The following is a 12,055-nucleotide window of genomic DNA, read 5'->3' on the forward strand; positions in this document are numbered from 1 at the left end:
TAATTTTAAAAGCTAATCTAAATTATGAGAGCTAAATAAACAAGTCAATAAGGATTAACTCCTTAGTGACAGGTACAGCTATTGCAGTCAAGACATGTAAACACTTCATGACTCACAGTGGGTGGGCCAGTTGTCCACAGCTTAGGCCTAGCCACAAAGTCTAGACTGTTGAGTAATACTACTTCACAAATAAATCAGACCCCATCACCATAGGGATTAATTAACACATGCCATTATACATAAATAAGAAAGAAAGAAAGAAAAATATCCAGTAACATATCAAAGCATCAAATCTGAATGTGGTTTGGAAAAAAAGTGCTAAAAAAGTGTACATTGGCCAGTATGAGATAAATACATTTTTATATCTTTCACTTTGCTAAGCTCCCTAATTCCATCCTTTGATATTTGAAACAGATACTGAAACCAACATAATCACACACTAAATTCAATATTTCTAGTTATCTTCAAAATAAAAAAAGAATAGTATACCATTTTACTACACTATGTTTTGAAAACTATTAGATGCAGTTACTTAGATTCTAAGGTTACATATAAACAAACCATAAACTATGATTTTAGAGAATATTTCCATGTCTGAGAACACACTGAATGAAAAAAATATTTTTACTTCTGGACATTCTATGATAAATTGTATATGATTCTTCATAATTAGTTCTGACTTTTTATAGATGATTTGGGAAATTTCAATTATCATCAATAGCCCTATATCACTAATCCAAATTTTAATATATGAGAACTGTTAATTCCCAAAACCATTTTTTTTAAATATAAATATTGCAAAGTGTATGAAAGAACACTTGCATCCATACATCCACATCCACACTCATGCACATAATACCCTCTCTTTCCAGTTCCCAATTGGCAACTGAATACGCACAATAAAATTGGACCTGGCTTTTAGGGGTAAGCACCCAAATAAGTTCATTCTTATGCTGTGCCATTCAAAATCTAGGCCAATTGTACACAGCTTTTGCTATCAGAATCTGTGGTTTTCCTTATAATGTCCCTAATATGCAAGGCCCTGATTATCTAAAATTACAATAGAAAATAATAATGAAATGGTTATCTAGCTATGTCTTATTCAATACCCTCATTCACATCTATGCTGTGGAGAGGCACTGAAGGACTACCACACACACTTGCACGTACGCACACTCGCACGCACACACACTCGCACGCACGCACACACGCACACACGCACACTCGCACGCACGCACACATGCACGCACGCACACTCGCACGCACGCACGCACACACACACGCACACTCGCGCGCACGCACGCACACACGCACACTCGTGCGCACGCACGCACACACGCACACTCGCACGCACGCACACACGCACACTCGCACGCACGCACCCACGCACTCGCACACACGCATGCACGCACACACACACACTCGCACGCACACACACTCGCACGCACACACACACACTCGCACGCACACACACACACTCGCACGCACACACACACACTCGCACGCATACGCACACGCACACACACACACACACACACACACACACACACACACACACACACACACACACACACACACACACACACACACACACACACATGTCATTGTCATTACCCTTATTATTACTATCATTACAATCATCATAATTATTACCATTATAATCATCATTACTATAATCATAGTTATTATTATTCATATTATTGCTATGATTATTATTATACTAATCATCAACATCATTATTCCTGCTATTATCATCATTACTATTACTTTTTTCATAATCATTATATTTTTAGTGTTAATATCATTATCATTATCATTATTGTTATCATCACTTGTGTTATCATTATCATATTACTACTATAATCATTATCATTAACATCATTATTTTTATCATATTGAGTATTACCAGTATTACCATTCATAGTAAATATCAATATCAGCAATAATAATCCGAACCTTTTCCGTGAAGGGTAAAGGAAATTGGTAAATAAGTGAGGTCAGAAACGTTAAGTAATTAGCTGCTTGTGCTTGTGGAACAAAACCACTGTGAACAGTCTATATATAATGGCATTTGAGCATTAAAAATGGCTTATCCTTCTATCACATTATCTACTGTATACATAATTTGAGAGATAGTAACCTGCTTGAAGAAGCGTGCTGTTTCCATGTTGACACCCATAGCAGCAAAAACAATGGCAAAGTTATCCTTGTGGTCATCAAGTACACCTTTCGATGGCAGGTTGACCAAACCAGCCTGACGACAAATCTGGGCTGCAATTTCATTGTGAGGCAGACCAGCAGCTGAGAAAATGGGAATCTTCTGACCTCTGTGAATATATAAATTTCTTTTTATTAGGAAAGCCTTCTGAACTTACCAATGAGTGTGTTAAATCAACAAATGACATAACATAATAAAATGCTGCATTTTTGTATTTCACATTCATCTATGCTGCATGAAGCTATGAGACAAAGCAACCCACCGAGCAATTGAGTTCATGACATCAATGGATGAAATACCAGTCTGGATCATTTCCTCTGGATAAGTTCGAGACCACGGATTGATGGGCTGACCTAATGTGGAAGAATAATACCTTTAAGCCAGGATGTTCATACTTCATCAATGCTAATAATAGGTGACAAAGTGCATGAAAATCAATATGCAACTCTAATAAAATAAAAATTATAATTTACCTTGAATGTCCAAAAAATCTTCTGCCAGTACAGTTGGTCCCTGGTCAATGGGCTTACCAGAACCATTAAAAACACGACCCAACATATCTTCTGACACTGGAGTACGCAGAATGTCTCCAGTGAACTCACATACTGTATGCTTGGCATCTACACCTGAGGTTCCCTCAAATACCTGTTGGAAAAACAGCAGAAGGTAACTTCACTGTTCATAAGGTACACAATGTTGTAGTAATATCTAGTATCACATATCTATATATTTTAGTTTCAGAAGCCAAGGATATTCTTCATATTTACCTGCACCACAGCCTTGGAACCACTAACTTCCAACACCTGTCCCTTTCGCTCTGTACCATCAGCCAAATGCAAATTTACAATTTCAGCAAATTTAGGAAATTTGACATCGTCAAGAATGACAAGTGGGCCGTTGACGCCAGTGACAGTCTTGTAGCATAGGCGTGGCTGGGCAATGTAGTCCCGCTGCACTGCAGCCACTTGTTGCAAGTGACCAAGGCTTGTCATTTCTGTTCAAGATTAAAGGGGAATTAACCTCAGATTTCAGTAACACAGTGATTCTAATGAACCCATTTCTGGGGAGTGAAGAAGAAATTTCTAAAAGTAATAGTCCTTTCAAATTACCAGATAAAAAAATAATAATAATCAAAAGAATAAATAAACATTTACAATAAAGGTAATGGTGATATATTGCAATGCTAGGAGTAATGCTATCAAAAAGTATGAAGCAATAGTCTAACAATCATTAGTCATAATACCTATCTATATCTGAACATTACACAAAGAGCTATGATACTTTTCTATACAACTTACTAAATCTTAAGTTTCTTTTTTGGGGGAAATGGTTAAAAAGGAGAATAGATGTAAATAAAGCAAGTTAACTCATAAAAATAAATAAAATTATCTACAGGTGTTTCAGGGCTTCAGGTTAAATATATATTACCAGGCAATATAAAATTATTTTTCATCAAGAGTAATGCATAACATGGCACAAAACAAGTACATTTTTCATATTTTGCATGAATAGTGGCTCATATTGCACATAAAACAATAAATCGTAAATAAAGTTCAATATCTTTGATATACAGATGGAAAATCAAGATATGATCACTTCAAGCCAATAAAAATAATTACTTAGCAATTTTTGTATCAAGTCACTCTCCTCAGACATCCCTAGGAAATCTGGTCCTCATCCTTTTCACAAAATAATAGGCTTTTTCCTGCTTATATGTTTGCAGTCATGATTTCTAACTACAGACATAGAATAAAAATACACCAACATATTCACCTGGCATTTCTAGCAACCTCCCATGAATCTTGGCATATTTGAAGAGAGGCAGAAAGGAAAGGAGGGAGAAGGGGAAGGGGAGAGAGAGAAGAGAAAGGGAAAGGGAGAAGAGGGAGAGAAAGGGAAAGGGAGAAGAGGGAGAGAAAGGGAAAGGGAGAAGAGGGAGAGAAAGGGAAAGGGAGAAGAGGGAGAGAAAGGGAAAGGGAGAAGAGGGAGAGAAAGGGAAAGGGAGAAGAGAAAGAGAAAGGGAAAGGGAGAAGAGAAAGAGAAGGGGAGAAGAGAAAGAGAAAGGGAAAGGGAGAAGAGAAAGAGAAAGAGAAAGAGAAAGAGAAAGAGAAAGGGAAAGGGAAAGGGAGAAGAGGGAGAGAAAGGGAAAGATAGAAGAGAGGGAAAGGGAGAAGAAGAGGGAGAGAAAGGGAAAGGGAGAAGGGGGAGAGAAAGGGAGAAGGGGGGGAAAGGGAAAGGGAGAAGAGAGAGAGAGAGAGGGAAAGGGAGAAGAGGGAAAGGGAGAAGAGGGAGAGAAAGGGAAAGGAAGAAGAGGGAGAGAAAGGGAAAGGGAGAAGAGAAAGAGAGAGGGAAAGGGAGAAGAGAAAGAGAGAGGGAAAGGGAGAAGAGAAAGAGAGAGGGAAAGGGAGAAGAGGGAGAGAGGGGGAAAGGGAGAAGAGGGAGAGAAAGGCAAAGGGAGAAGAGGGAGAGAAAGGCAAAGGGAGAAGAGGGAGAGAAAGGCAAAGGGAGAAGAGGGAGAGAAAGGCAAAGGGAGAAGAGGGAGAGAAAGGCAAAGGGAGAAGAGGGAGAGAGAGGGAAAGGGAAATGGGGGAGAGAGAGGCAAAGGGAAATGGGGGAGAGAGAGGCAAAGGGAGAAGAGGGAGAGAGAGGCAAAGGGAGAAGAGGGAGAGAGAGGCAAAGGGAGAAGAGGGAGAGAAAGGCAAAGGGAGAAGAGGGAGAGAAAGGCAAAGGGAGAAGAGGGAGAGAAAGGAAAAGAGAGAAGAGGGAGAGAAAGGAAAGAGAGAAGAGGGAGAGAAAGGAAAAGAGAGAAGAGGGAGAGAAAGGAAAAGAGAGAAGAGGGAGAGAAAGAAAAAGAGAGAAGAGGGAGAGAAAGGAAAAGAGAGAAGAGGGAGAGAAAGGAAAAGAGAGAAGAGGGAGAGAAAGGAAAAGAGAGAAGAGGGAGAGAAAGGAAAAGAGAGAAGAGAGAGAGAAAGGAAAAGAGAGAAGAGGGAGAGAAAGGAAAAGAGAGAAGAGGGAGAGAAAGGAAAAGAGAGAAGAGGGAGAGAAAGGAAAAGAGAGAAGAGGGAGAGAAAGGAAAAGAGAGAAGAGGGAGAGAAAGGAAAAGAGAGAAGAGGGAGAGAAAGGGAAAGAGAGAATAGGGAGAGAGAGGGAAAGGAAGAAGAGGGAGAAAAAGGGAAACAAAGAAGAGGGAGAAAAGGGGAAAGGGAGAAGAGAGAGAGAAAGGGAAAGGGGGAAGGGGGAGAGAGAGGGAAAGGGGGAAGAGGGAGAGAGAGGGAAAGGGAGAAGAGGGAGAGAAAGGGAAAGGGAGAAGAGGGAGAGAAAGGGAAAGGGAGAAGAGGGAGAGAAAGAGAAAGGGAGAAGAGGGAGAGAAAGGAAAAGAGAGAAGAGGGAGAGAAAGGAAAAGAGAGAAGAGGGAGAGAAAGGAAAAGAGAGAAGAGGGAGAGAAAGGAAAAGAGAGAAGAGGGAGAGAAAGGAAAAGAGAGAAGAGGGAGAGAAAGGAAAAGAGAGAAGAGGGAGAGAAAGGAAAAGAGAGAAGAGGGAGAGAAAGGAAAAGAGAGAAGAGGGAGAGAAAGGAAAAGAGAGAAGAGGGAGAGAAAGGAAAAGAGAGAAGAGGGAGAGAAAGGAAAAGAGAGAAGAGGGAGAGAAAGGAAAAGAGAGAAGAGGGAGAGAAAGGGAAAGAGAATAGGGAGAGAGAGGGAAAGGAAGAAGAGGGAGAAAAAGGGAAACAAAGAAGAGGGAGAAAAGGGGAAAGGGAGAAGAGAGAGAGAAAGGGAAAGGGGGAAGGGGGAGAGAGAGGGAAAGGGGGAAGAGGGAGAGAGAGGGAAAGGGAGAAGAGGGAGAGAAAGGGAAAGGGAGAAGAGGGAGAGAAAGGGAAAGGGAGAAGAGGGAGAGAAAGAGAAAGGGAGAAGAGGGAGAGAAAGGAAAAGAGAGAAGAGGGAGAGAAAGGAAAAGAGAGAAGAGGGAGAGAAAGGAAAAGAGAGAAGAGGGAGAGAAAGGAAAAGAGAGAAGAGGGAGAGAAAGGAAAAGAGAGAAGAGGGAGAGAAAGGAAAAGAGAGAAGAGGGAGAGAAAGGAAAAGAGAGAAGAGGGAGAGAAAGGAAAAGAGAGAAGAGGGAGAGAAAGAAAAAGAGGGAAGAGGGAGAAAAAGGAAAAGAGAGAAGAGGAAGAGAGGGGGAAAGAGAGAAGAGGGAGAGAAAGGAAAAGAGAGAAGAGTGACAAAATATTTTGTGAAATATATCTAAAAAAGAAGAAGTAAGTTTTGTGTCCTTTTACACACGAAATATGCTTCGATCGTGACTCCCTGGTAATATGTTTTAGCTTACGAGGTAATATATACGTATATCACATACGAAGCACTAATGTTTAAAAATAGCCTTATAAGGAAGGATTGAAATATTTCCGTTACATTTTGCTCAACAGTCGGTACATCAGGGGGCAATTTGAATTGATTTGAAATTGGTAGTTACCATTGTAAAGACCACTTCAATACGAATGGTTACCTAAATGTCAGATTTTTAAACTGCGGATGTATAAGCGAGATACAGATTATTTCATGTTGAAGATGAAAGTACTCAGTAATCATCATCATCATCAAGGGGGCTGACGCCGACGGGGGCGCATAGCCACATCCACCCTTCGCTTCCACCTACGAGGATCCCTCATGGCTAGATGCCAGGCAGGGACTCGGCCCATCTCTAGTTCTTCACGGCAGGTTTGGTCGATCTGCCCAAGCCACGACTTCCTCGGTCGTCCCACAGGCCTCCTCCACCCAAGGTTGTCTCGAACAGAGACGACCTGATGGGCAGGATCATCCTGAGGAAAGCGAGCCAGGTGGCCGTATAGCCTGAGTTGGCGATCACGGATTGTGCAGATAACAGGTCCTGTGCCAGTCTCACGGTGCAACCGTTGGTTGGACACGTGGTCCCACCAACAGTACCCCATGATCTGGTGCAAGGACCTATTACAAAAGGCTTCAAGACGAGCCTCCAAGGCACAGGACAATGTCCAGGTATTACTCAGTAATACCTGCTCTGAAATAAAAACTATATGGAATTTTGAGCTCTGTTGTATGCGTAGTCTTCGTCTGGCGTTCAAAAAGCCATCGCATCTGTTTCATGAGTTCCCGATAAAAATGAATATGTTTAGACGTTACCGTAAGTCTTAGGCACCATAAATTGGCAAATATCCCACACCTAGGCGTCTGCATGATTTTATGCACTTCTTAGTAAAGATAATGGGTGCAAATGGCTAATCATAAACTATACACTTGTTCTCCTTTGCAATCTGTTAATATTGACAATTATCGAAGAAAATGGTATGAAATGGATAACTAATATATTTTATTATTTAGATATGAAAGTCAATGATGATGATTAATCTTTTTAACTTTATGTGCGTGCGTTCACGTACGTATGATCCTCCTCGAAAATTATAAACACCCACTGACCATCTTCCTCCCTCCCTCCCTTCCCCCCCCCCTGTGTGAGGCATGGGAAAATTACAACAACTTTCGTAAGTTCTCGAATTCAATGTACTAAATTCATATGCTTTTAAAATTCTCAAAACTGAACCACCATGTTGTATTCATGCCAGGACTTTATAATAAGAATGATTTTGTACTAATGTTGCCATCCACAGTTCCCCATTTCTTCAAAAAAAAAAATAATAATAATAATAATAATAATAATAATAATAAAAATAAAATGAAAAATGAAAAAATAAAAAAAAATAAAAAAAGGTTTTTATCTGGTTTAAATTAGTTGTCTCTATGGCAAAATGCATTTATTAAGCTTTTCACATGAAAATATAAACTTTTATGAACAACGAAAAAAAAAAAAATTACATACCTTTACAGAATAGCGTCCCTATTGAAAATGAAAATTCCTATTGACTTGGTAATCATTGCATTGCAAAGTACACTAAATAAGCATTTTTTTTATATATAATATCATTAGATTCAGAGAAAAATAACAGAGATAACGAACTTTGGCAAGGGGCCAAATACAAAACGCCGTAGCTCCATTACTTTTTTATGAATCTTCGGTACATCCCAACTCACGTAATTCCCCTTAACCCACTTGTGACAAACGTCACACATATGTGACACCCGGGTGTCCCACCCATGCGACACTAGATGGGAGCTTGCACTGTTTTTTGTCACCTGAGGCAGGCGGCACATGGGCAGGTTCCCGAACTGGCCTGCACGCTTCAACCGAGTGGGTTAAATAAGAAGATTTGAGAACAAAAATATGTAAAACTAGCACAACAAATGCTTAAAATAGGCCAATGAAACTATATGGACATACCCGCCACCTTTAAAATTCTACGAACTGATGCACCAAAAGCCAAAAGCTCTACAGGATCCCAACCCACCTTCCAGCAAAATCTACAGGAATTCACACATACCAGAGCCCCTAAGAGATGCATTGACCAATAAATTAACCTACTCTAACAATTTAAGTTGCCGTGACTAAACCTGCTGTTTAATACTTTGATAGGCTCAGGAATTAAACTGGGATGGTTACTAAAGTCTATTTCTTCTTCGTTGTCACTGTATAGTCTTCAGAATAACTAAGAATCAACACAACACTGAAATGCAACATTTCTCACCAGAGTTCTGCCACAAAATGACCAGCTCAAACTGCCATACTTGACAGCTAAAAGTGTGAAATGCACAATGCACTAGTTTTTCCTTGACATGATCGAAACGTCATCCAGGTCCACAGTGTTAAGAGGGACGTTGCACTCTAGAATGAAGTTTGATAATTATGATAAGATTTTCACAATTTTTTTATGTTATATATACATATACTACAATTTACATATGGATAATAAACAATTAAGTTATAAAAAAAAAAAAAAATCTGAAAAGTGGACAAAGGTGTAGTTTTGAGATATCAGGCTTTGAAGTTGAGGATACTTTTTTTTTTTTTTTTTTTTGCATTCTATGGCATTCACATGGTATTCTGAAGTGTAGCTGGTACCTGGTCTCCCCCTTTTGCAAGGTACTAATTACAATAACTGCATGATTGTAGAAGTACCGAGTGTGATCACAGGCTTCGCAGTGCCTTTGCAGTACCTTGTGAGGCATTTCATACGAATAAACAACTGCTGCAGCTGTAATTGAGACATATTTCTCATCATATGATAAAAATTCATACATTATATTTTATATTCTTAACAATGAAGATTAAAAAAGGAAAAAAATTATTAAGTAAACCAAGAGGAAATTTCAAAATCCGAATTATCTCAAATTTAGGTATTGCTATAGAGTATATGTGGTATCTTTTTTAACAAGTTCAGTCAATGGATAAGTGAGATCTATCTTTTTTTTTCTCTCTCTCAAAATCTTGTTTTTAAAAAATTAACTTCATTGTTTATTACCCAAATGATATGCAACTTGGTGGTGTAAAATCGTAGTATATGTATATATAACATATTAACCCATTAACGCGGGTATATTTTGAAGCCGAAAATAAAAGATTCCAGCCAGCTACAAAAACAGCGCGCGGGCATAGTCTGGGCCAGCCCCGAGCACCGATTTTGTAGCTGGCTGGAATCTTTTATTTTCGGCCCACTGCTGTGTCAGAGCGCGAGCCCCGATACAGCATCACACTAACGAGACACCCGGCAATGTTAATTTTTTCGGGTGTCTTATATGAGGGACACCTGTCACTAGTGGGTTAAAAAATCATGAATATCCAATCATAATTCGCGAGCTTCGTTCTCAAATGTGACAGCCCCCTTAGGCAGGGAAATATCTTGCCTAGAATCTTGAGACTTTCATGCTATCTCAAATAACCCCCGTAGATGGCTAGACTTTCGCTAGCCAAGTCAAGTGATGTGCCGTCACCATGGCAACAGCATCATTCGTGTACCGTACTGGTTACAAGCCTTTGAATGCGGACATTGGCCAAGAAAACCACTTCATATTTAATCAGAGGAATTAATCTTTACAGTTTTTGTTTCTGTAATTTCCAGAACATTATATTCAAAGAAGTTGAAATTAACTGAAAATGAAAGGATAATGAAAATTATGGGAATGAAAAACTATTTTTCTTATAAATCATAAATCAATATAAGACAAACAATTCATCACTTACTTTTAAACTCCTACTATTCATTAATATGCCTACTATTCAATGATACAGAGAATGGGTGGATCCCTTGTGACATCACGAGTCACGTGGCAACTTGGCTGCAGTGAAAATAAACCCGTTGCTAGGCCTTCTTTGCTGCAGCATAACACGGAAGTGAAGTAAAATATTGCGTTTGGAATCTATCTCCTGTTGTTAAGATGGCTTCATACCGCTATGAGGAATTTGAAGAAGCAAAATCTAGATATCTGAACAAGTTGATTATATGTAGCCTGGAAGTTTGCCCATATCAACTGCCAGCTGACGCTCAGGTAAATGATCGATGGAGTGGCCAAACCGTGAATGGCCAGAAATATACAATTATTAGGGGAACTCGCCTGGTATTTTTACTCGTGAAGCGATGAAAATTCGCAAAAGTCTCGATGCACACAATCAATTTAGTAGTGGCTGGGTGAGAACAGGGACTCACTTCAAAGTAAAGCGCAAGAATGCCATTGTTATGAAGGCCGATGTTATGCCGTCACGAAGACTGAACGGAATACCTTATTCACCTTGGGTGGCTCTTTACACTGGGCCATGGATATATTTACCCTGTTAAAAACTAGGATTTTTTTCAAAAAAATTAAATTATCCTCAGCCCCCTGTAGACTAGTAGATACTTTATGACGTCCCCTTATTATCTAAGAACTTAATGAGAAATTAAATCTTTTATTACAGAGAAGTAAATACTGTAACAAAATTATTCCTAACCAGTGATAAAATGCCTTCCGCTTCTTGCGAGTCGGATTCCAGGGAGTTGCGTCCTTGTTCCTTCACCTGCAAGCAGCAACCCATTTTTGTTACGTTCAGGAACATTATTTGGAAATAGGAAAAAAACCTGACTTGTCTAACGTCTTATTTTAATTTGTGCAACCAAATACTGCTCAACTTAAAGACATCTCAGAAGGAATAAACAAAAAACAATCAGAAAACCTGTTATATAACTTGCAGGGAATCATGCCTTCGGATTTGTTTTCACTGCAGCTGTTGTTCCTGAGCAACAACAAAGACAATGCGCGTGCAGATGGGATCCATGCATAATTCAGGTGGAAAAGACAGAAAAATTCCAGTAATATTCTTCTGTTGATATTGTATTCAGTGACTATTATTCACTTCATAAAATTGTATATATGGAAATGGGTGTGCCTATATTTTAATTTGGTGATGTTCATTTGGTTTAATAGCACGTCAGAGTATAAAGGTTAACAATCAGAAGTGTGTCACGGTTTTAGAGGCACTCTATTTACATCCAGGAGAAAATATTATGCCTTGAAAAGATATTAGGGTAAATATATTTATTCAAAATGTCTATTGTGGAATTGAGTTTAAGCACGGAATTTTTCAGGCTTGACATTTAATATAGCCGTTCATGTAGATTAACAACAATGCTAAGGCTCCAGCAATCATTTTAAGCAGCGAAAAGTGCAGTTCTTGGCCCTGGAGCAAGAATTCCCCTGCTTAAAAAGCTTCTCGTCTAGTTTCTCCCTAGCCCAAACTTCATTCCTGGGGTCTAGGGAAGTATGTAAAGAAATACAGCTACAAATTGGCTATGTTTATACGCCTGTTGGTTTTGACAACTACTATCAAAATTAATCCCTGCATCTCTTAATCTTTGCATTAATAGGATTTGTAACACAAAACGAGAAATAGCCCTGAAACTGTCAACTTTAATTTGTAAACATCCTACGTGGAAACTGGGGTTTT

General features: G+C 39.3%; 1 protein-coding gene across 3 annotated transcripts in view; it reads right to left on the reverse strand.

Moving 5' to 3' along the window:
* The window catches only part of Vha55 (V-type proton ATPase subunit Vha55), a gene marked incomplete at its 3' end in the record, with an annotated part of 11,389 nt that extends 264 nt beyond the window's left edge, over positions 1-11,125 (reverse strand). The window contains 5 exon segments of one of the 3 annotated variants that reach the window (XM_070131678.1): positions 2,141-2,327; positions 2,481-2,571; positions 2,692-2,863; positions 2,986-3,212; positions 11,063-11,125. In XM_070131678.1, coding sequence (XP_069987779.1) covers positions 2,141-2,327; positions 2,481-2,571; positions 2,692-2,863; positions 2,986-3,210 — 675 coding nt within the window. 3 annotated transcript variants of the gene reach the window in all.
* Between the last annotated feature and the right edge of the window lie 930 nt (positions 11,126-12,055).

Source organism: Penaeus vannamei, chromosome 2, assembly GCF_042767895.1.
Source record: "Penaeus vannamei isolate JL-2024 chromosome 2, ASM4276789v1, whole genome shotgun sequence".
In the NCBI taxonomy this organism is placed as follows: domain Eukaryota; kingdom Metazoa; phylum Arthropoda; class Malacostraca; order Decapoda; family Penaeidae; genus Penaeus; species Penaeus vannamei.